The following is a 23,417-nucleotide window of genomic DNA, read 5'->3' on the forward strand; positions in this document are numbered from 1 at the left end:
CTAAGCTTTGGCATACACTAAAACCTATGAGCGCTCTACGTTGAAAACAAACGTTGTGAATAGACATTTATGGCGGAATATTTTACTGTCAACAATAAGGGCTGCTTGAGTCTCTTTTCAGGAGAAGAGGAGAAACATAAATGGGGAAAAAGCAATGGGCTAGGCCTACTAATTTGTTTCGCCCGGTGGATATTGTCAAAACCAAAATATACTCCCCTGTAAATGTAATAGAACTCACCACGGGAAAAATAACTTAGTTGAAAATGTCCAAATCAACTGTAGCGACCAAATCACGTTGTAAACAGATCCAAATTCCAAATAGACATCAGCAGTTCAGTCCCAGGACAGCACAAACAAGAAAAATCCCAATAAACTGCGTCAAATCCCACAGATAGACCCACAGATAGCCAGCCGGTGATGTTCTTGTCCTTCAGGGCTTTGGCAACTGATTTGAACTGCTTACAACGTCTGGCAAGATCCACGCGCATATCCGGGAAGAGGCTGACACTCTTGCCATCGATGGGGATGTCCCCTTTGGCTCTTGTGAGTCGCAGTATCTTCACCTTGTCCTGGAAACGGAGGAACCTGATCAGGACGGTCTGTGGAGGCTAATCTGGTGTGGGTTTTCGGTGTTAAGGCTCTGTGGGCACGTTCGATTTCCAGCAGCTTAGTGTAGTTGGTTATGCGCAGGACATCAGGGATCCATTGAGTGAAGAAACGGACAGGGTCACGGCCCTCGCTGTCCTCCTTCAATCCAACCACATGGATATTGCTACATCTGCTCTGGTTCTCCATCAGGTCCGCCATGTTCATGAGATAGGTATTGTCCTTCTGCAGCTGTTTGATAACTTGATCATGTCGGGTTACTGTATCTTCAGCTGTGCTAATGCGAAACTCAGCCTCAGTCGTTCTCAAAAGGAGATCATTCAGGGAGGATTTCAGGCCATCAATGGAATAATATAGTTCAGCCTATTTGTTGTACATTTTCAGTGAAAGACCTTTGTTACCATCTTACATTTCCTGGAGGAGAGTAGCAAGCATGCCTGAAGTCTCGGAAGAGGCTACTGAGAGGAGCAGTGCGGAACTGTCATCTGTGTTATCAGGGATAATGCTTATCTTGCTAGGTGTGGCATTATTATCTTGGGATTCAACAAAGTTTTGGGTCATCCTTCTTGCCTCTCGGATTGAGGTCCATGGCCCTTGGGAAGGTAAGCGCTTAACAGTTTATCAGCCGATGTTAGAATATTGCTTCAACGTTGATATTTAGGTAATAATAGGATAACTTTGAAGAGCTCGGTTTGTTAATGTCTGCTCAGCTCCGCGGCATAACATGCTACGAAAGTGTTGTTTGTGCCAAGTGTTACAGCATAAACCAGGGTGCTTGGAGTTGCCTACTACGATAATAGCCCTATGACAAATATGCAGGGTAATCCTTCACCTTGGCTGGTTCTGCCTCCTCCTTTTTGATCTCTCCCCTGATGAAGCCGTCCAGGACTGACTGGAACAGGTTGACCACCAGCTGTACCTCTCCCTTCTGCTTCTCTCCTGCCAGGCTGATTACCCTCTTCTGGTAGCCACGCATCAGACCCTTGTAGCCAATATGGTGTGTCTGTCCACCATGGGTGAGAGAAAGAGATAGGGGAATAAAGCAATTATCATCCATACACGGGAGTCACTCAATTGATAAAGCAGCTTCCATATCTATAGGCCTTGCGTTCCGCCACTCACCGGGAGAGAGTACATGCCCTTGATGGTCTCTCTGAACTGCATGGTGGCTGTGATGAAGATGTTTTCTGTGGCAGACAACTGCTTCCCTCTGGAGCGGAAGTCATTCACCTACAGAGAGAGAGAGCGGGAGTTTAAAGGGATAGTTTGGGATTTTTGGAAGCCCTTTATCTACTTCCCCAGAGCCAGATGAACTTGTGGATACCATTTCTATATATGTGTCCAGTAGGAAGGAGATTATGGGTAGATTCATGAGCCAACGCTAACTATCTAAGCTAGCACTAACACAAGATAAAGGGCGTCATTGCCAAAACCCCAAACTATCCCCTTAAACATATTGTGGAGCACACTATAAGTGTATTTCTCCTCTATGCACCTGAAAACTACAAGAGGTGTGTGACTGAGATCAACTCTCATTTCAGTTAGCTTTTATCTGTAACATTAATCAGAATTTGGTTGGACCTGATTCCCCAGGAATTCGTCCAGGTGTCGGAGCTCGTTGGCATTGGTAATCTCCCTCTCCAGAGAGGCGTTCCATTGCTCTGACACATGCGTGGCCCGGCTGATCTTGATGGTGGGGTTCTGGCTCACTGTCCGGCCTCCACTAGCAGCGTCTGGGTGGGAGCGGGATGTTTGTGAGAGAGGCAGGGCTGTGTGGAACGAAGACGGACAGACAAACAGACAGAGACAAAGAGACACAGAAACAAAGAGAGAAACAAAGAGAGACAGAATTGTCAATATGTTCAAGCATCATTATATACAATATTCACTACTTTACCTGTTCCACATTTTGCTGTGTTACAGCCTACATTTAAACAAATGTAATTGTAGATATTTTTGTTACTGGCCTACACACAATACCCCATAATGCCAAAGTCGAATTATGTTTTATTTTATTTTATAAATTAATTAAAAATGAAAAGCTGAAAAGTCTTGAGTCAATAAGTATTCAACCCCTTTGTCATGGCAAGTCTAAATAAGTTGAAGAGTAAACATTTGGTTAACAAGTTGCATAATACGTTTCATGGACTCACTGTGTGGAATAATAGTGTTTAACATGATTTATTAATGACAGCCATATCTGTATTTCAAACACAGATTCAATCATAAAAACCAGGACATTTTTCCAATGCCTCGCAAAGAAGGGCACCTATTGGTTGATGGGTAAAAATGTAAAAGCAGACATTGAATATACACTACTGTTAAAAAGTGTGGGGGTCATTTATAAATGCCCTTGTTTTTGAAAGAAAAGTAAAAAAAAAATTTGGCCATTAAAATAAAATAGATCAGAAATACAGTGTAGACATTGTTACGGAGGCCCATTATCAGCAACCATCATTCCTGTGTTCTAACGGCACGTTGTGATAGCTAAACCAAGTTTATAATTTTAAAAGGATAATTGATCATTAGAAAACCCTTTTGCAATTTTGTTAGCACAGCTGAAAACTGTTGTGCTGATTAAAGCAATAAAACTGGCCTTCTTTAGACTAGTTGAATATCTGGAGCATCAGCATTTGTGGGTTCGATTACAGGCTCAAAATGGCCAGAAACAAAACTTTCTTCTGAAACTCATCAGTCTATTCTTGTTGTGAGAAATGAAGGTTATTCCATGCGAGAAATTGCCAAGAAACTGAAGATCTCATACAATGCTGTGTATTACTTCCATCACAGAACAGCTCAAACTGTCTCTAACCAGAATAGAAAGAGGAGTGGGAGGCCCCGGTGGACAACTGAGGAAGAGGACAAGCACATTAGAGTGTCTAGTTTGAGGAACAGACACCTCTCACAAGTCCTCAACTGGCAGCTTCATTAAATAGTACCCTCAAAACACCAGCCTCAACGTCAACAGTGAAGAGGCAACTCCAGAATGCTGGTCTTCTAGGCAGAGTTGCAAAGAAAAAGCCATACCTCAGACTGGCCAATAAAAATAAATGATTAAGATGGGCAAAAGAACACAGACACTGGACAGAGGAACTCGGCCTATAAGGCCAGCATTCCGGAGTTGCCTCCGGGAAGCTTTTCTTTCACTGTTGACGTTGAAACTGGTGTTTTGCGTTGTATGAGATCTTCAGTTTCTTGCCAATTTCTCACATGGAATAGCCTTTATTTCTCAGAACAAGATTAGACTGATGAGTTTCAGAAGAAAGTTCTTTGTTTATGGCCATTTTGAGCCTGTAATCAAACCCAAATGCTGATGCTCCAGATACTCAACTAGTCAGTCTGAAGGCAGGCAGTTTTATTGCTTTAAAATCAGAACAACAATTTCCAGCTGTGCTAACATAATTGGAAGAGTTTTCGAATGATCAATTAACATTTTAAAAATATAAACTTGGATTAGCTAACACAACATGCCATTGAAACACAAGATTGATGGTTGCTGATAATGGGACTCTGTATGCCTATGTAGATATTCCATTAAAAATCAGCCGTTTCCAGCTACAATAGTCATTTACACCATTAACCATGTCTACACTGTATTTCTGATGAATTGGTGTTATTTTTAATGGACAATTTATTTAGCCTTTCTTTCAAAAACAAGGACATTTGTAAGTGACCCCAAACCTTTGTACGGCATTGTACCTTTGAGCACGGTGAAGTTAAGTTATTAACTTTGGATATGTATCAATATACCCAGTCACTACAAAGATACAACCGTCCTTTCTAATGCCGTTGCCGTACAGGAAGGGAACCACTCAGGGGTTTCGCCATGAGTTCAATGGTGACCTTAAAGAGTTTAACGACCGTGATAGAACTGGATGGATCAACAACATTGTAGTTAGTCCACAATACTAACATAATTGACAGAGTGAAAAGAAGGAAGCCTGTACAGAATTAAAAAACATTCCAAAACATGCATCCTGTTTGCAACAAGGCACTAAAGTAATACTGACAAAATAAATTGGCATAAGGCACTAGCTGTGCCACTAGAGATCTTGATTTGAGTCCAGGCTCTGTCGCAGCCGGCCGAGACTGGGACATCCATGGGCAGCGCACAATTGGCCCAGCATCGTCCGGGTTAGGGGAGGGCTTGGCCGGCAAGGATGTTCTTGTCCCATCATGCACTAGCGACTCCTGTGGTGAGCCGGGTGCAGTGCACGCTGACACAGTCACCAGGTGTACGGTGTTTCCTCCGACACATTGATGCGGCTGGCTTCGGGGTTAAGCGGGCATTGTGTCAAGAAGCAGTGCGGCGTGGCTGGGTTGTGTTTCGGAGGATGCATGGCTCTCGACCTTCGCCTCTCCCGAGTCTGTACAGGAATTGCAGCGATGGGACAAGACTAACTACCAATTGGATACCACATAATTGGAGAGAAAGAAGTAAAAATAAATAATAAAAATATATATATTAAAAAAAAAGATTGGCAAAGCAATTCGCTAAATACAAAGTGTTGAAAGCAATTCGCTTAATACAAAGTGTTGGGTACCACTCTCCATATTTTCAAGCATAGTGGTGGCTGCATCATGTTATGGGGAAACTTGTAATCCTTAAGGACTGGGGTGTTTTTCAGGATAAAAAAGAAACCAAATGGAGCTAAGCACAGCCAAATCGTAGAGGAAAACCTGGTTCAGTCTGCTTTCCACCAGACACATTTCAGCAGGACAATAACCTAAAACACAAGGCCAAGTCTACACTGGACTTAATTACCAAGAAGACGGTGAATGTTCTTGAGTAGCTGAGTTTTGACATATATTTGCTTGAAAATCTATGGCAAGACCTGAAAATGGTTGTCTATTAATGATCAACAACCATTTTGACAGAGCTTGAAGAATTTTGAAAAGAATAAATGGGCAAATGTTGCACAATTCAGGTGTGGAAAGCTCCTAGAATCTTACCCAGAAAGACTCAGGTGTTTCTACAAATTATTGATTCAAGGGTGTGAATACTTATGTAAATGGGACATTTCTGTATTTTATTTTAAATACATTTGCAAAATTTTCTAAAAATATGTTTTCACTGTCATTATGGGGTGTGAAGATGAGAAAAAAAACATAATCCATTTTGAATTCAGGCTGTAACAGAACAAAATGTGGAATAAGGGGTATGAATACTTTCTGAACACACTGACCTTACAGTAGATGTTGGGCAAAAAACATTTGAAGGAACTAAAGACAAAAATCTGTCTTCGATTAGAGAGATCCTAAACTTTTCTGTAGGATCTGATAACTATAAAAGGTCTAAAACTAAAAGGCTCAACAAGCTGTAAAATGTACGTTTTGGGGACTTGAGAGCCTTTTACATATATTGTTTTGGCAAGGAAATGAACACTTCACTTGATTCCAAATTCATTTTTTGGATTTTCATATCACTTTGTTGATAAAAACATCTCCTTCTTAATTCTCTCTAACGCCAAACTGTGACGCACTGCCATAACAAGAGGCGAGAGCCAGTTTCACAGTCAAAACATGAAAGGTCCAAACTATGTTGTTATGATAGAGCTTAATCCTACTTGACTAATTATTTACCAGAAAGCAACTTATTTAAGAAACAAATCCCTGTATCACCCCCTACATCACTGCCTTCTTCCAGCACCTTTACATGAGTAAGACCACTGCCATTTCCAAGGACAGACGGAATCTTAGCACAAATACCACCTTATTTCACAGTCCCAGAGAAACTCCCAACCTTATACAGTATACGCTACTAAAGGCAAGGACAAGTAATTTGACAGCATATGGGGCGGCGGGGTAGCCTAGTGGTTAGAGCGTTGGACTAGTAACCAGAAGGTTACAAGTTCAAACCCCCGAGCTGACAAGGTACAAACAAATCTGTCGTTCTGCCCCTGAACAGGCAGTTAACCCACTGTTCCTAGGCCGTCATTGAAAATAAGAATTTGTTCTTAACTGACTTGCCTAGTTAAATAAAGGTAAACAATTAAAATAAGAGTTTAAAGGAGAAGAGAGATGTTTTTTCAGATGAAAATGTGCCATATCGGGTATTTAGGATCAAGTGATGTCAACATATGAGAGATTCACTTTGAATTACCATGTGACTTGACCAGGAACCAGAACCAGGAACTCTCTTTCCTGGTCAGGTCACATATTTGGTGTGCCCCAAGTAATTGCCTCTAACCTTCTCCTCGGTCGCTCAGGTCTCCATCGTCAGGAGTATGAGCTTCTTTATGGGAACGTTTCTTCAGGATCTTCCTCAGGAAACCTGAGGATCTACAGCACACACAAACACTCAACACCACACAATCAACACACTCATACAGTAGGAGTCAATACAAAAACACTAATTGTAACATTTATGGGTTATTGATGTGTATTATGGTTTTTAATGGGTTTGACTGTAAATAGGCACAGGTGAGTAATGTATCCAATCCTACTAATACGAACAACATAATTACAAGAGTACCTGTTGTTCGGACTTGACACAGAAATACAATCTGCCATTTGATCACATCTGCCACTATGCAGGAGAATTTGATAAAACATGCTTTGTTTTAGTGATCAGAAGTTTGAGATGTGAATGTTGAATCTTTGTGAATGTCAATGGGCAGAGGGTTTTGTATGTAAGCCTACAGTAATAAATGTTCTCATCTGTCCAGTCCAACACCACATATTTTCAGGGTTTATAGACCGACTCTGCTCAATGAGTGCCATGGTAACAATCTTTAAACAAAATCAAAATAAAGACCAATATTTTGATCGTCTAGCCTGATAAAAACGTTGGAACAGTAAGGCACAGCACATCCCAAAAAGTGGGGAACAAGTCAATCCGTTCAGAGTAAATTAAGTTAAGGAATTTCCGGAATCTATCCCCTCCAATAACAAACTGCCTCTATAGCTATATATGGGAAACTCTAGCTTGTTCAACGTGCCATATGAAGGAGCTAGACAGTTTGATTACACACGGAATAGTGTTTTCCCATGGGCTATCTGCCTCAGACCTCCGGGGTGGATGAGATTGTCTAGTGAAGGGTTTTCCTCCACAGTTACACCAGTCTCTTTACATTAACATCACACTCAAGCATCTTCCTAGGTTCCTGTTTTTCTAGCCACCGTGCTTCTACATCTGCATTGCTTGCTGTTTGGGGTTTTAGGCCAAGTTTCTTTATAAGCACGTTGTGACAACTGCTGATGTAAAAAGGGCTTTATAAATACATTTGATTAATCATTGGGGTTATCTGGAAAAGACCCTTAGAACATCATCATATGCATTTTAACATCCAAAACACAAGGCATCAAACCATAATATTGGCCAACTAAGGTTCTATACCGCTAGTTCCAAAACCTATTTATGCCGTGATCTACTAACAGCTTTTGGAATGATCTTATGACTCAACTAAAAACAAAGCCAATATTTTTAGGTCCAACCCAGTCTCTTTCACAACCCAAAACGAATCAGCCGTTAATCAGCCGGGACTGCTCTGTCCCTCATCCTGCTGTAAAATATCTAACATTAGTTTCCCTGAAGCAGTGTACCTCTCTGGGGTGGGCGGTAGAGTTTGGACAGTGTCCTGGTGGCCTGAGGTGTCATGGGTCCTCCTCTTCATGCTGCCCTTTGACCAATCCTCTACAGCAGACTGGAGCTGCAAGGACAAACAATAACATCAATGTGAAGAACTATACTGTACAATTCCCATCATGTTGAGCAGATGATTGAAAACACAGTTTGAGGAGATGAGGCCTTGGTAAAACATTTCCAGCAATCAAGAATGACCACAACACAATATTTTTGTATTTGACCTTTATTTGACTAGGCAAGTCAAATAATACCAAATTTGTATTTTCTATGATGGCCTAGGAACAGTGGGTTAAGTGCCTTGTTCAGGGGCAGAACTACAGATTGTCAGCTCGGGGATTCAATCTCGCATCCTTTTGGTTACTAGTCCAACTCTCTAACCACTAAGCTACCTGCCGCCCCTATATCACCCAATAGACCTCCTTGAGAACCCAACCAACCTCCAATGGACTTCCATGAGAACCCAACCTACCCAACTTCCATCAACAACCAACCTGAGGGACAATCACCTTAAAAGTTCCACTACTCATTATCCATTGCACAAATTATGGAAGAGGTTCATATAATTTTATCACCTGAAAAATACACCCATGTTCATTCCCAGCAGCACATTGTTGTTGGTGGTGGATTAAGAAAACTGATTCATTATTGAGTCAAATCCTCAATCATTTGTGACCACTTGTTATTTAAATAGCAAAGTAATCATTCAATTGAAAAATGAGAGTGGCTGTGTGTTAGCAATCCACAGGAAAGTTATCACCCAAAAACACTGCCGAATGCAGATGCAAGTGTATAGGCACAATTACAGTAAGAGCCTTGTAAAATGGTAGCCAAGTTACTATTCATTTTTTTTTGCTGCCATGGGCATGACATTAAATATTTTATAACATTTTTATAAAATAATACTCCTGTGTCTGGTTGACCAGAAAGGGTTTCATTGTGGGGGTTGATCAACCATGGAGTGTATACACTCCCAAGCCTATTGATTATGCTCTGCATTACATCTAAAGAAGTGTATGATGAGGTTAAATACTAGGGCAAAAAAGACCCGAAACTGGAGTCCAGAGTGTACCTTGTGCTGGGGACAATAAAAGGACTCTAAAATGTGCAGTTTTGTCACAACACAATCCCACAGATGTCTCAAGTTTTGAGGGAACGTGCAACTGGCATGCTGACTGCAGGAATGTCTTCCTGAGCTGCTGCCAGAGAACTGAATGTTCATTTCACCTGAGAGATCCTCCAAGACCAGCCTGGACAGCCACCTGGACAGCCGATGAAACTGTGGGTTTGCACAAGTGAAGAATTACTGCACAAACAGTCAAACCATCTCAGGTGTGCTCGTCGTCCTCACCAGGGTCTTGAGTTTACTGGAGTTCGGTGTTGTAACTGTCTTTAGTGGCTAAATGCTCACCTTCGATGGCCACTGTGCTCTTCACGGATGAATTCCGGTTTCAACTGTACCGGGCAGATGGCACACAGTGTGTATGGCATTGCGTGTGAGAGCAGTTTGCTGATTTCAACGTTGTGAACAGAGTGCCCCATGGTGGCGGTGGGATTATGGGAAGGGCAGGCATAAGCTACAAACAATGCAGACAATTGCATTTTATCGATGGCAATTTGACTGCACAGAGATACCGTGATGAGATCCATTGTCGTGCTATTCATCCGCCGCCATCACCTCATGTTTCAGCATGATAATGCACACCCCCTGGAAGATGAAAATGTCCCAGTTCTTCCATGGCCTGCATACTTACCAGACATGTCACCCATTAAGAATGTTTGTGATGCTCTGGATCAGGATGTACAACGGTGTGTTTCAGTTCCTGACAATATCCAGCAACTTCGCACAGCCACTGAAGAGTGGGACAACATACCACAGGTCCACAGCCTGATCAACTCTATGTAAAGGAGATATGTCATGCTGCACAAAGTAAATGGTGGTCACACCAGATACTGACTGGTTTTCTGATCCACGCCCCTACCAACAGATACATATCTGTATTCCCAGTCAAGTGAAACCCATAGCATTTATTTCAATTGACTGATTTCATTACATGTACTGTAACTCATTAAAATCATTAATTGTTGCATGTTGTGTTTATATTTTTGTTCAGTGTGCACACATCCCGGGGTCACTGCTCTTTTCAGTTCGCTGCAGCTAGAGAACGGAAAGCGCTGCAAAAAAAACCACTAAAACTGGACAGTTTTATCGCCATCTCTACATTCAGACTCAATCATGGACACTCTTACTGACACTTATGGCTGCTTCGGGTGATGTATTGTTGTCTCTACCTTCTTGCCCTTCGTGCTGTTGTCTGTGCCTAACAATGTTTGTACTGTGTTTGTGCTGCTGCCATGTTGTTGTCATGCTGTGCTATGTGTTGCTGCTACCATGTTGTGGTGTCTCTTGTCGATGTGTTTTACTTTGCCCCCATAGGAGGCCTTTTGCCTCTTGGCAGGCCGTCATTGTAAATAAGAATTTGTTCTTATTTGACTTGCCTAGTTAAATATAAGCTAAATTAAAAAATATGAAAACATTTAAAAATAAATGGTGGTTATAATAGTATAGCAATGTTACCTCTCTGTTGGAAGTGGCACCAGAATTGTCTGAGCCAGGGGACACCGCATCAAGAGAGTTACTACCACTCCTGGAAATAAAGGGAGACCGAGATCTAAAATTAATAATCATAACTGGGGGAATCCTCAGTCTTTTCTCATGTTGCAGAGACAATGATATCCTAAAGCAAGTATAACTCATTAATATTACAGTAGATATCACAAGGATATGGAATGTCGTACGGTGAATGTTTTTTCCTTCTGTCCTTGCTGTGGTCGTCAGGACTGCTGCCCTCTGGTTGTCGTCCATCAGTCTTCTTCCCCTTCCATTTCTCTGCCTTCTCCTTCATGGTGCCCTGTTGGCTGTAGCGAACCAGATTGCCTGGACCCAGGACCTCATTATGGCCGTTCCTGTCATCCATTGGTTCGGGGGGGTTCAGGCGTAAGGTGCTGGGGCGTACAGGTGCAGGGGTGTGGGATGTGGCTTTGGCCTCTTTCTTCCAGGCTACAAAGGTGTACTGGTCCAGTTCCTTGCTGTCTGCCCGCTCGGCCCGCTCTTTTGGCTTGACCTCGGCTCGGCTTGCTGCCTCCTGACCTTTGATCTTAGGGACAGGCTCCTCCTTGGTGGCTGCCAAGGCGACCCGCTCACTCTCCCGCTGGCTGTGCTCCATGCCCCGCTGGCGCCGCTGTTCTCTCTTCTCCTGGCTCCTGGAGACCTGCGACCTGTGTGCCTCCGCAGCAGCCTGAGCCCCATTGTCTTTTTCTGGTGACTGGGGGGCAGCTTCCTCCTTTGTCCCCTCCTCCTCCTCGGAGTGTGCTTCCTCCGGTTCCTCCATAGCCTGGCTCTCCTCCTCCAGCTGAGGCCCAACCTCAGCCTGTGTACCGTTGCCCTCATCAGGCTGGAAGACTGTAGAAGCATCCCCCATTTCCACCTCCTCAGGAGGTGAAGTAGTTGCAGCCTCGACAGCTTCTGTCTCCTCCCTTTGCTTCTCCCTGTTCTGGACAGGCACTTTATCCTCATGTTGGCTCTCATCTAGAGTTATTTCAGCTGTCACCTGTGCCTCTGGCTCCTCCTGTGTCTCAGGTTCCTTGTTGACACGTTCTGCTTGCCTCAGCCTTACCTCCTCCCTCGCCCTCCATTCCACTGCCTCCCGCACAGCCTCTTTCTTTCTCCTAAATGCTTCTTCCTCTGCTTCCATTTCCAGTCGGGCTGCCTCCACTTCTGCCTCTCTTGCTAGCCTGGCTGCCTCTTCTGCTTGCCTTGCTGCCTCTTCCTCCTCCCTCTTCCTGGCTTCCTCTTCTTTCTTCCTGGCCTCCTCGTCTTCCTCCTCCTTTTTCCTCCTCTCCTCCCGTATTGAATGGCACCTGTTAAGTTAACATGATTCAGTAGTGGTTCAACATTCATATGACAATGTTAGGCATCTCTCGGAATTTGCAAGCATTTGTATAGCATTTTCTATACAAGGCATAGCTTGTTTCCGAGGTAAGAGATGATGTGCGACGAATGTTGTTTTTTAAAGGCCCAACGCAGTCGTTTTTATCTCAAGTACCTTAGTGTGATTGTTTTAAATTCAAATGGAAAAAAAGAAACAAATAGGTTCTTAGCAAAGAACAATTTCTCAAGAAGAATTTTGCTAGAACTGTTGGAGTGGTCTGAGTGGAAAACTGAAAACTAGCGGTTTGAAACTCTCTAATTGGTCTGTTTACTAATTTACAGCCTGGTGATGTCATCAGGCAGGCCAAAACTTCATCCCACCAAAACAGGCTGAAATTTCAGGTGGTCTTTTCATACAGCTCTTACACTAAAAGGGCATTATTATAATTTACACAATTTCACAGTATTATTCTAACCAGTGTGGAAATGAAAAAAAAATGAAATAACACAGGACTCCACTGGGCCTTTAAGGTTAGGAAAATGTGCACTGTATAGTGCCACTTTTTAGGATGTCAATATAAATGAATGCAATGTGGTTGTTTGTAATCTTGTCGCTCTTTTAATCATATGTGTTATTTGTTTGTACCTCGGAGGGACACTTTGGAAACAAGTCTTTTGATTAAAACTTTTAAGTGCTATCCTCTGGGTCCACATTGTACATTTTGTTGTATATTATATTTAACCCAAATAAATTCAATTCAATTCAACTAAGTCAGTGTTTACCGGTAACTCAAGGCATTTCACACTTTATAAATACTACACTAAGCAATGCATGTATTTCAGTGGTGTGGCCTTGTGCTGTACCTCCTCCGTGCGGAGTGTCCTCTAGCCAGAGCCTGGATCTTCATAATGCTGGTATGCCTGCGGAGGTACTCGGACCTCTGTCTGGAGCCCTTCCACACAGCCTGGATCAGCGTGGCTGCCTGACACTGCTGTTCCTTACGGCGTCTACGCCACGCATGCTGTGAGGGATGAACACGGGCAAGAACAAATTATTACCCTGACATATATTACCAAACAGAACTCATTTATTCCCCTTCTGCAGGAATATGATTGTCTCATAAAGGAAGGATATTGGTCAATTTCTATGTATTTCTTTGTAAGAAACAGATATTAAAAATACTATTTCTAGGCATTTTGTATGAGGAAAAGTGGCATCTTTGAGCTGACATCTGTACAGGACGGGTTATCACACAGCTTACCTGGATCAAGATGGCCGCCTGTCTCATCTCCACGAAGTACCTCCTCTCCAGGCGGGCTCTGAACCAGTACTGCAGGAAGATTATCTTACGCATCACGTCCTTGTGCAGTGTGTCCTGCAGCTGCTGACGCTCCAGCTCCTTCAGGTAAACCTGAGGATTGCAATTTAATTCAAGATAATTAAAAGACAATTAAAATGTATTTCTGTGAGGAAATTGTGGAGGTGAGCTTGTCTTACCTTGGTTTTTCCTATCTGGTAAGTGGTGTGGTCGAGCGCCATCCTCTGGAACAGGGCCGAGATGTCCTCTGGCTTGGAGGCGGTAGCATTCTTGGGCAGCAATACGCGGAATTGCTCAATGAATTCCTACAGGGACACATTTATAATAGCTATTTTGTTTTGACAGACATTGCTCAATAAAAATGTTCCTTCTAACATGCAAGAATTAAAGAATATATTTCACGGAGGACCGAGTGTCTGCGGGTTTTCACTCCTCCCTTGTAATTAGTAAGGAACTCCCCTCACCTTGTTGTCTAGGGCTTAATTGAAAGGAAAACTCTAAAACCTGCAGACACTCGGCCCTCCGTGGAATGAGTTTGACAACCCTGATATAAAGCAATTATTTTCATTGGTAAACAATGAATGTCAAGTATGAACAACAGTTATTGTTTCAGACATTGCTTCTGGCTGTCTGAGTTATTAAAGAGGTGCAGTGTACCTGGAATGTGTACTTGGCTCCATAGCCAGACCTCCGGATGCGAACCGTTTCTAGCATGCCGGTGTAGTGCAGCTGCTGCAACACCAGGGTCTCGTTCAGACACATCTCCTTCTGCACACACACAGATACACAGCACATCATTAGAGGGACTCATTATAATCATTATCATCTTGGTTGTACATAATAGAAAAAAAGGGCCGTTACCTTCTCAGAGTTGGAGCGAATACAGCGGATGAAGAAGGGTTCTGCTCTGCCCAAAGTCTCCAGCAGTTTAGTCAGAGAGGTCTGTCAATGTAAAAAGGATTTAATTCTAACTCCAATAAAGTCCTGCATCTGCATCGTATGTTAGTGGCTGTCTGGCTGCTGTATTTGATGGAGAGATCAGCTGACCTGGAACTGAGCACTAATGCTGGGAGTCTTCTTCTTCTTGTTGAGGTGCAGCAGAGACTTGGCGGTGCGGTCGTGGAAGGTTCGACCCACAATGAACTTCAGGGAGCGAGAGTCCAACAGGCTCTAAGGAACAGCATCAACATCACAGAGTTCTGCAGACACCACCTCAGTGTAGCTGATACTCTCGAATGATTCAAATGTTATATTTTCAAACATTTATATTAGATAATTTAGTGATCAAGATCTGAGATAATGAAGAAATACAAATAATTTCAGGTGGTCGGAGGTATGTACGTACGTAGCTGGCGTATGTATGATACTGTAAGTTTACCTTAGGTATGATCTGTTTCTGCTTGGCATTCTTGTTTTTCCTGTGGGAGAGGGAGAGGTTAGTGAGACGGGCTCAGCACAGCGATGTCGCTGAGGAGGTCTGGTGGTGAGCGCGTTGGGGGTGAGCCGTGTTGTTAGTATGGCGAGTCATTCTAAGTCAATGAGGCGTGAGGGCTTGCACCTGGAGTATGGGTGGGATGACGGATGAACAGACACACGGATGGGACACACAGACACAATTACCCAGCCAAATAATCAGACAGCCTGGATGAGACCTATAGGATACCTGTTCCTCCAGCTATCTTGTTTTCATCATATCAGCCTTGGATTTATAGTGGAACTGTTGCTATGTGCCAACTAAATGATTTCAGCCTTGGGTTTATTACAGTGTGTAATTTGTGCGGTCAACACTGCACACACATTTTTCGAGGGAGACTCAACCGAATGCTTTAGTTTTGTTTCTTCACTGTGTTAAATACTTGTATATGTTATACCCAACAGCCATAGTTCTATATAAGTTAATTAAAACAAGCTATGATTTCCAACAACTTTTGGGTTCTTTCAGACTTCACATTCTTAAACAGTTTAATCTAGAAGCCAATGCATTCATGTGAGTAACGTTTGTTCATGCAGCAGCTGTGCTATTGTGGCCATCATTGCATCCTCAGCTTTCCTCAAGTCCTGTGTATCTCCATTATAGCCCCTTATGGGCAACATCCTCGCTGCATTACAATATCAGCCTCATGCTAATCAAAATCAAATTGGAAGCCAGTCTCTATGGGCTTTGCAGTCCACTATCACAAGCAGACTAGTGTTGTTTGCAGCCATCTGCAAATAACTAGGATTCATGTTTTTCCATGAGGTTTGGTCTCAAAACAGCCAATTACCCAGCCTGTGTCTTAAACTGTCTGTCACGTGTTGAGCGTGAGAGATTAGGAATTATGTCTTCTAGCCGTATACATAATTCTGTTTCCAGTTTTGGACTAGGATACATTTTTTCTTAGTCAAATCAGGTGTGCTAGTACTGGCCTGGAACAAAGATTTGCAACTAAGGGGATGCCTCAGCCCCCAGGAGGACTGAGGTTGAGCACTGTTAAAGCTGGGTTAGACCACGGTAGGCCAAGCTGGGCTGAGCTGAAGGGGCTACAGACTCACTGAAGGAGGTGTCGAGGGAACCGCAGCCGACCCCAGGACTGCAGCAGTTTGCGAGGGTCCTCACCGTCCAGCTGCAAGTCCTTAATGGAGCTGATTATCTGGGCATGCATGTCCCTGAATCAACCCAGCAAGGGCCACAGTGGGTGAGGAGGATGGAGGGTAAGAGACAGTGGGAGGAGACGGGAAGGGAGGGGTGTTGGGCACGGGGCATAAGGGGAGGACAGGGGGGGGGGGGGGGGGGGGGGGGTAGAAACACCGCTGTCAGGACACCTCAGAAGACAGAAAACACCCCACCACCAAAGAGCCTACTTCCCAAGAGAAACACACCAACAAACCAGTTAGAGATCTGAAGTTGATCATGTAAAACTGGTGTTTAATGCTGCTTTAGTTCAGACCATCCAGCCATGGCTAAAGCAGAGTGTAGAAAGACAAGAGGTTGTGTTCTCTCACACCATACTCCTGTAAGTAAGTACTGTGAGCATGCATTCCTGAATCAAAGCTTCACTGGTTGATGTATTTTATCCATGCTGGTGTTACACTGCTGCCGATTAGAATTAGTCATTGGACTGGTGTTATACTGGTGGTGAATAGGGCAGACTGTTGTTGTTAAGAGGGCATATTGGCCATATATCACAAACCCCTGAGTTGCTGTATTGACATTATAAACAGGTTACCAACGTAATTATAGCAATAAAAATACATGTTTTGTCAAACCTGTGGTATACAGTCTGATATACCACAGCTGACAGCCAATCAGCATTCAGGGCTCGAACAATGCAGTTTATAATACTCTACTTACATCTGATCAATAAACCAAAAGGAGGTCAGGCAGGAAGGGCTGGGCCGTAAGTAAAAGGTACCATAGACAAACTAGCCCAGTCCAAGAACAGCCCATAAAAGCCCTGACCTCTTCATTATTTTCAGGTCTGAAGGAACCAGATAGGTGGAAGCATAATGGAGGAGCCTCCCCATAGCTTATCAAAAGCCTAGGTGGAGCTATCCCCATATTGGTTACACCTATCAGATCTATAAAAACACATAAGGGGTAGGGCCTAACGATGGTGCTAGGGGTGGCGTTTTGCTTACTGCTCAGTTCCTCTCTGAGAATGCTCATATTAGAACAGGGGATTTTGGTCCATTTAGACACTACAATTATGTTATCCTCAAACTTTCTCCAAAGGAAATTGTTTATTACATTTCCTCTCTCATCACAACTACTCCAGGACATGAGATGTATAGCACTTTCCCTGACCTGATTCATGTACCAAATGTTACTACTACTATGTATTAGTGTGCACATGTTCTTAATGCTGTACTATCATATATTAGTGTGCACAGCCTTGCCAGTTTCTTCCCAGTAATGAGTAAATGATCAGAGCATGGCAGCACTAACACCTTTCTGTGTTCTACACTAACCATAATAAACCTGGATGAAAAGGCAGATTACCATGGCTGAGAGAGGGAGAGAAACAGAGAGCAAGAAAGGGGGGGAAATAGAGGAGAGAAAGAGAAAGGAGGAAGAGAATAAGAACAAGATGCAGCCTGTTGATGATTAGGACGGACAATGTTTGCAGTGTTTGAGATGTTTCTATTAAGTTTATTTCTGCTTTCCTTTCCTAACTAAAGAAATATATGCCTGCTGCAAACCGTCATGAAGTAACCCCCCACCACACCCCCACGTGCACATTTTGTTTTTTGCCCTAGCTGGCTCAAATAACCAACCCATCATCGAGCTTTGATTATTTGAATCAGCTGTGTAGTGCTATGGCAAAAAACAGCTTGTGAAGATGTATTTGATAGCCTCTAGGAGCCTCTGTCAGAGTGATCAAAGTAGATTTTTTTTTTTTTACCTTTATTTAACTAGGCAAGTCAGTTAAGAACAAATTCTTATTTTCAATGACGGCCTAGGAACAGTGGGTTAACTGCCTGTTCAGGGGCAGAACGACAGATTTGTACCTTGTCAGGTCGGGGATTTGAACTTGTAACCTTGTAACTTGTAACCACTAGGCTACCCTGCCACTAGGCTAACTATGCTGTCTGTGGAGGGGAGATAACAGCACTTGGGGTCACCCAGGGGCAGAGGAAACAACACAGAGGGCAGGATGAGATGAAGGAGGATTCTTTCCACCGTAGAGATACATATAATTCTATTTCTATGGATTTGACTAAGCTGACAGCATACAAGAGACCAGGAAGCACACAAGCCAACTGTTTCAATAGTTTCATCCAGTTCCAATTACTAGAGGCTTAGGGGGAGTTCCATTTGTCTCCCAGAACAGATACCTTTCCTGAAGAATCTTGTGATTTTTAAGATATTACCGTCTGAGTCTTCTTCATGTCATCCTAGGTGCAGGGACACTGGATAAATCCACTGTACGGATGCTCACCCTGTCATTTGTCATCTTTGAGACAAACGGATTTCTTAAAAGACCTATACAAATACAATTTGATTGATTGACTGATTATCCAATCCTCAACTTGTTCTCCATGAGGAACCTCAATCAGGCAAAGTGATTTAAATTATTCTGGTTAATCCCAAATGCAATCTTCCATATTTATGGTATAGATTAATTAGACGACTTGGTCTTGGATCAAGTTAGTAGGGTTGTGCTTTTAAAGTGGATTTCTGATGGAAGAATAGTCCTGGGGTTTAGCTCCACATGGTAGATTGTAGCTCCACACTGGTAGATTGTAGATTGTAACCACTGTGAATTCCTGCCTATCTGCAGTGTACCTCAGGGGACAGAGAGACCCATCTGTCAATCACATGACATCACACCCAAAACAACAGTGGAAGAGAGGAAGAAGGCCAGATACCCAGCCCTCCCATAATATGTCTCAAGATCCACACTAACATACTATCTAGTATGCATGGCTTGGGCCAGGAGTTATTCCTGCATGCTTGACCTGACCAGGAAAATGAAACAGGCGGGCCATAGGGCCAATGCATCACTTCTTAAGTGGGATGGAAGTGTGGATATTGGGACAAATGTAGTTTACCTTCTTCCCTGTGTGCCCCTCAGTCAGAGAGCTATGTGGTGGATCTGGGTCTTACCTGTACATTCTCTCTACAGGCGTGTTGGACCTCTGCAGCTCCCCCAAAGGAGTCCTGGAAGTAGGGCGCTGCACACCTGTTGAACAAACACAGACAGGAACACAGACAAACATAACATTAGATGCCTAAAGGCTCTATGAGGACAGAAGACTGGTCCCCATGACTACTGCTTGTCAAATGAATAAAAATAATCCAGTTGAGTTCTTTCAGAGGCCAACTCCCTGTTTAGTATTTCCTTGATTTAATTTAACGAGACACTTTTCTCATCTAGTCAACACAACAAATAGACTGGCAGATTGAGGCTTAAGGGGAAAAAAATTGAAATTCAAGGATATATATATATATAGTCATCTTCCCACTTTTCTACAGTGTAAGGTGTATATATTCTACCTGCGTTCTTGGCGGCCCAGCGGCGCCCAGCCTCGTTGAAGGAAGCCATGCCTCTGATGGTGGCTCGCAGGATGCCCCAGCGGAACATGGCCACCGGGTCCATCCCAATCAGCTGACGCACATAGGCCCGGTCACTGCTCCGCAGCAGAGCCACGATGTCTGGACGCATGTGGTCCGTGTTCTTCTCCCGGAAGTCCTGCCAAGAAGAGTCATAGGAGTGGATTCGCATGCCGAGGTCGTTTTAGACTCGCCAAGAAAGACGCCGTTTGTCATCAGTTTGTCATCAGTCTGACCACTCGGAGGCTCCCGAGTGGTGCACCGGTCTAAGGCACTGCATCTCAGTGCAGAGGTGTACCTACAGTCCCTGGTTCAAATCCAGGCTGTATCACATACGGCTGCAATTGGCCCAGCGTCATCGTAAATAAGACTTTGTTCTTAATTGCCTTGCCTCGTTAAGTGAAGGTTAAATCAAATAAAAATGAATAGTGGAAGCTTTGTCATGAATGAGTAAGAACGTTCTGAACAACAATAATAACGCTGTCAATAACAATGAAGAGCTACACAAATACAAGAAACCTCCCTAAACCCCCTAGACATTACAGTTGAAGTCGGAAGTTTACATACACATACACTGAGTCATTAAAACTAGTTTTTCAACCACTCCACAAATTTCTTGTTAACAAACTATAGTTTTGGCAAGTCGGTTAAGACATCTACTTTGTGCATGACACAAGTAATTTATCCAACAATTGTTTACAGACAGATTATTTCACTTATATTTCACTGTATCACAAATCCAGTGGGTCAGAAGTTACATACCTAAGTTGACTGTGCCTTTATACAGCTTGGAAAATTCCAGAAAATTATGTCATGGCTTCAGAAGCTTCTGATAGGCTAATTGACATAATTTGAGTCAATTGGAGGTGTGCCGGTGGATGTATATCAAGGTCTACCTTCAAACTCTGTGCTTTGCTTGACATCATGAGAAAATAAAAAGAAATCAGCCAAGACCTCAGAAAAAAAAATGGTTCATCCTTGGGAGCAATTTTCAAACGCCTGAAGGTACCACGTTCATCTGTACAAACAATAGTACGCAATTATAAACACCATGGGACCACACAGCCGTCATACCGCTCGGGAAGGAGACGTGTTCTGTCTCCTAGAGATGAACGTACTTTGGTGCGAAAAGTGCAAATCAATCCCGAAACAGCAGCAAAGGACCTTGTGAAGATGCTGGAGGAAACAGGTACAAAAGTATTTTTATCCACAGTAAACAAGTCCAATATCGACATCACCTGAAAAGGCCGCTCAGCAAGGATGAAGCCACTGCTCCAAAACCGCCATAAAAAGCCAGACTATGGTTTGCAACTGCACATGGGGACAAAGATTGTACTTTTTGGAGAAATGTCCTCTGGTCTGATGAAGCAAAAATAGAACTGTTTGGCCATAATGACCATAATGGCCGAAGAACACCATCACAATTTTGAAGCATGGGGGTGGCTGCATCATGTTGTGGGGGTGCTTTGCTGCAGGAGGGACTGGGGCACTTCACAAAATAGATGGCATCATGAGGATGGACAATTATGTGGATATATTGACGCAACATCTCAAGACATCAGTCAGGAAGTTAAAGCTTGGTCGCAAATGGGTCTTCCAAATGGACAATGACCCCAAGCATACTTCCAAAGTTGTGGCAAAATGGCTTAAGGACAACAAGGTCAAGGTATTGAAGGGGCCATCAGAAAGCCCTGACCTCAATCCTATAGAACACATATGTCAGAGTCAAGGCCCGCGGGCCACATCCGGCCCGCAAGAAGGTTTTTTACGGCCCCTGGGATGATCTTGATTTATTATTAGAACCGGCCCGCAGCAAGCCGGCAGCCCGCAGATCTTTTACACGCACCAATACTACATTTCCCACAATGCAAAGGTGACGCACCGAGCAGTAGGCTGCTTCATTTCAATATTTATTGGCACAGCAGTCGTCAGCATCACAGTAAAATTAACTTTCAGATACCCATCAAAAATGGCAAAACGGAAGGTGGATACTGAGAACCGGGGGTTTCAAACAAGGTGGGAGTCGGAGTATATGTTCACGAAGGTAGCTGGAAAACCTGTGTGTCTTCTGTGTGGAGAAAGTGTGGCGGTACTGAAAGAGTATAATCTGAGACGACATTATGAAACGAAACACGCGGACAAAAACAAGAATATGGACATGGAACAAAGGCTACAAAAGGCAGAGGAATTAAAACGAGGCCTCAAATCTCGACAGGCTCTGTTCAAAAAAGCCAAATCACAAGGCCAGGCTGCTGTCAAGGCCAGTTTTATTTTGGCAGAAGAGATCGCTAAATCAGCCCGGCCATTTACGGAGGGGGATTTCATCAAAAACTGCATGATTAAAGTTTGTGACGAAGTTTGCCCAGAAAAAAGGCAACTCTTTTTAAATGTGAGTCTGAGCAGAAACACCATTGCCGAGAGAGTAGACCAGTTGTCCATCAATCTAAAAGAGCAGCTTGTGAAAAAGGGAAAAGATTTTATTGCATATTCCTTGGCTGTGGATGAGAGCACCGACATTTCTGACATTGCCCAGTTGTCAATTTTCATCCGCGGAGTGGACTCCAACCTAAGCGTGACAGAGGAGTTTTTGGCTTTACGTCCTATGCATGGCACAACTACGGGGCATGATTTGTATGAAGAGGTGTCAAGATGTGTAAATGAGATGGAGCTGCCTTGGGAAAAACTCGTGGGTTTGACAACCGACGGAGCACCTGCGATGTGTGGACACAGGAGCGGACTGGTGGCGAAGATACGGGAAAAGATGCAAGAGGAAAACGCGACAGGTGAGCTGACAGCTTATCATTGTATCATACACCAGGAAGCGTTGTGCAGTAAAGCCTTGAAAATGGAGCATGTAATGAGCATCATCACGCGCACAGTTAACTTTATCAGAGCCAAAGGTTTGAATCACCGCCAGTTCAAGGCATTTCTGACGGAGTTAGAAACGGAGCATGGTGATTTGCCTTATCACACAGAGGTGCGATGGCTAAGCCAGGGAAAGGTGCTTCAAAGATGTTTCGAGCTTCGTGAGGAGATTTGTCTGTTCTTGGACAGCAAAGGGAAAGACACAACACAACTCCGAGATGAAATGTTTCTGTGTGAAATGGCTTTTCTGTGTGACATTACGAGTCATCTGAATGCAATAAACTTGCAGCTGCAGGGTCGGGATCGTGTCATCTCTGATATGTACAGTACAGTGAAGGCATTTAAAACCAAACTGACTCTGTGGGAGACGCAGATGCGGAAAGAAAATTTGAGCCACTTTCCCAGCTGCCAGACCATGAAAGAGAAGCTCTCTACCAGTGCGTTCCCGAGCACACAGTTGGCTGATAAAATAGGTATGCTTGCCGCTGACTTTCGACGCCGATTTGCTGACTTTGAAGCACAAAAAAGCAGGTTGGAACTGCTCGGTAACCCATTTGCTGTTGACGTGGAAAGCTCACCACCAAACCTCCAAATGGAGTTGATTGACCTCCAATGCAATGATGCACTGAGGGCAAAATATGCGGCAGTGGGTGCTGCGGAGTTCGCCCGTTTCCTCCCCGGCACAATGCCCCAGCTGCGCATCCAGGCTGCTCAAACGTTGTCTATGTTTGGCAGCACATACCTGTGTGAACAACTGTTTTCTTTGATGAACCTGAACAAAACATCACACAGAAGTCGACTTACTGCTGAACACCTCCACTCAATTCTGAGGATTTCTTCAGCTCAGAGCCTTACCCCGAACATTGATGAACTTGTGGAAAAGATGGGACACCACCAAGTATCACCCTCAACCTCAAACAAGTGAACATTACTGTGCAATCACATATTTAGAGTTTTTACTCAGTTCAAGTTTAAAAGTTAAAATTTAATATTTGTTTTCACTGCATGTTACTTCTCCTTAAACAAAGTGTTGTTTTTGATTAATAGATTTTTGCACTTTATTTTTTTGTATTTCAA

The 23,417-nt window shown here is 43.5% G+C and overlaps 1 protein-coding gene across 6 annotated transcripts in view; it reads right to left on the reverse strand.

Moving 5' to 3' along the window:
- Nucleotides 1–23,417, reverse strand: part of LOC139373312 (unconventional myosin-IXb-like) — a 117,895-nt gene that overhangs the window by 21,194 nt on the left and 73,284 nt on the right. For 5 of the 6 annotated variants that reach the window (XM_071113821.1, XM_071114083.1, XM_071113734.1 and 2 more), the window contains exons 13-29: nucleotides 19,419–19,614; nucleotides 19,029–19,104; nucleotides 15,974–16,087; nucleotides 14,820–14,859; nucleotides 14,489–14,611; nucleotides 14,303–14,383; nucleotides 14,099–14,209; nucleotides 13,621–13,746; nucleotides 13,385–13,534; nucleotides 12,987–13,144; nucleotides 10,991–12,112; nucleotides 10,770–10,839; nucleotides 8,152–8,258; nucleotides 6,797–6,888; nucleotides 2,188–2,375; nucleotides 1,729–1,836; nucleotides 1,439–1,609 (exon numbers count right to left, since the gene is read on the reverse strand). In XM_071113821.1, the coding sequence (XP_070969922.1) occupies nucleotides 1,439–1,609; nucleotides 1,729–1,836; nucleotides 2,188–2,375; nucleotides 6,797–6,888; nucleotides 8,152–8,258; nucleotides 10,770–10,839; nucleotides 10,991–12,112; nucleotides 12,987–13,144; nucleotides 13,385–13,534; nucleotides 13,621–13,746; nucleotides 14,099–14,209; nucleotides 14,303–14,383; nucleotides 14,489–14,611; nucleotides 14,820–14,859; nucleotides 15,974–16,087; nucleotides 19,029–19,104; nucleotides 19,419–19,614 (3,033 nt within the window). The remainder of the gene's footprint in view (nucleotides 1–1,438; nucleotides 1,610–1,728; nucleotides 1,837–2,187; nucleotides 2,376–6,796; nucleotides 6,889–8,151; nucleotides 8,259–10,769; nucleotides 10,840–10,990; nucleotides 12,113–12,986; nucleotides 13,145–13,384; nucleotides 13,535–13,620; nucleotides 13,747–14,098; nucleotides 14,210–14,302; nucleotides 14,384–14,488; nucleotides 14,612–14,819; nucleotides 14,860–15,973; nucleotides 16,088–19,028; nucleotides 19,105–19,418; nucleotides 19,615–23,417) is intronic. The other variant, XM_071113907.1, reaches the window with a different exon arrangement.

The sequence above is a fragment of the Oncorhynchus clarkii genome, chromosome 1 (assembly GCF_045791955.1).
Source record: "Oncorhynchus clarkii lewisi isolate Uvic-CL-2024 chromosome 1, UVic_Ocla_1.0, whole genome shotgun sequence".
NCBI classification, from domain to species: Eukaryota; Metazoa; Chordata; class Actinopteri; order Salmoniformes; family Salmonidae; genus Oncorhynchus; species Oncorhynchus clarkii.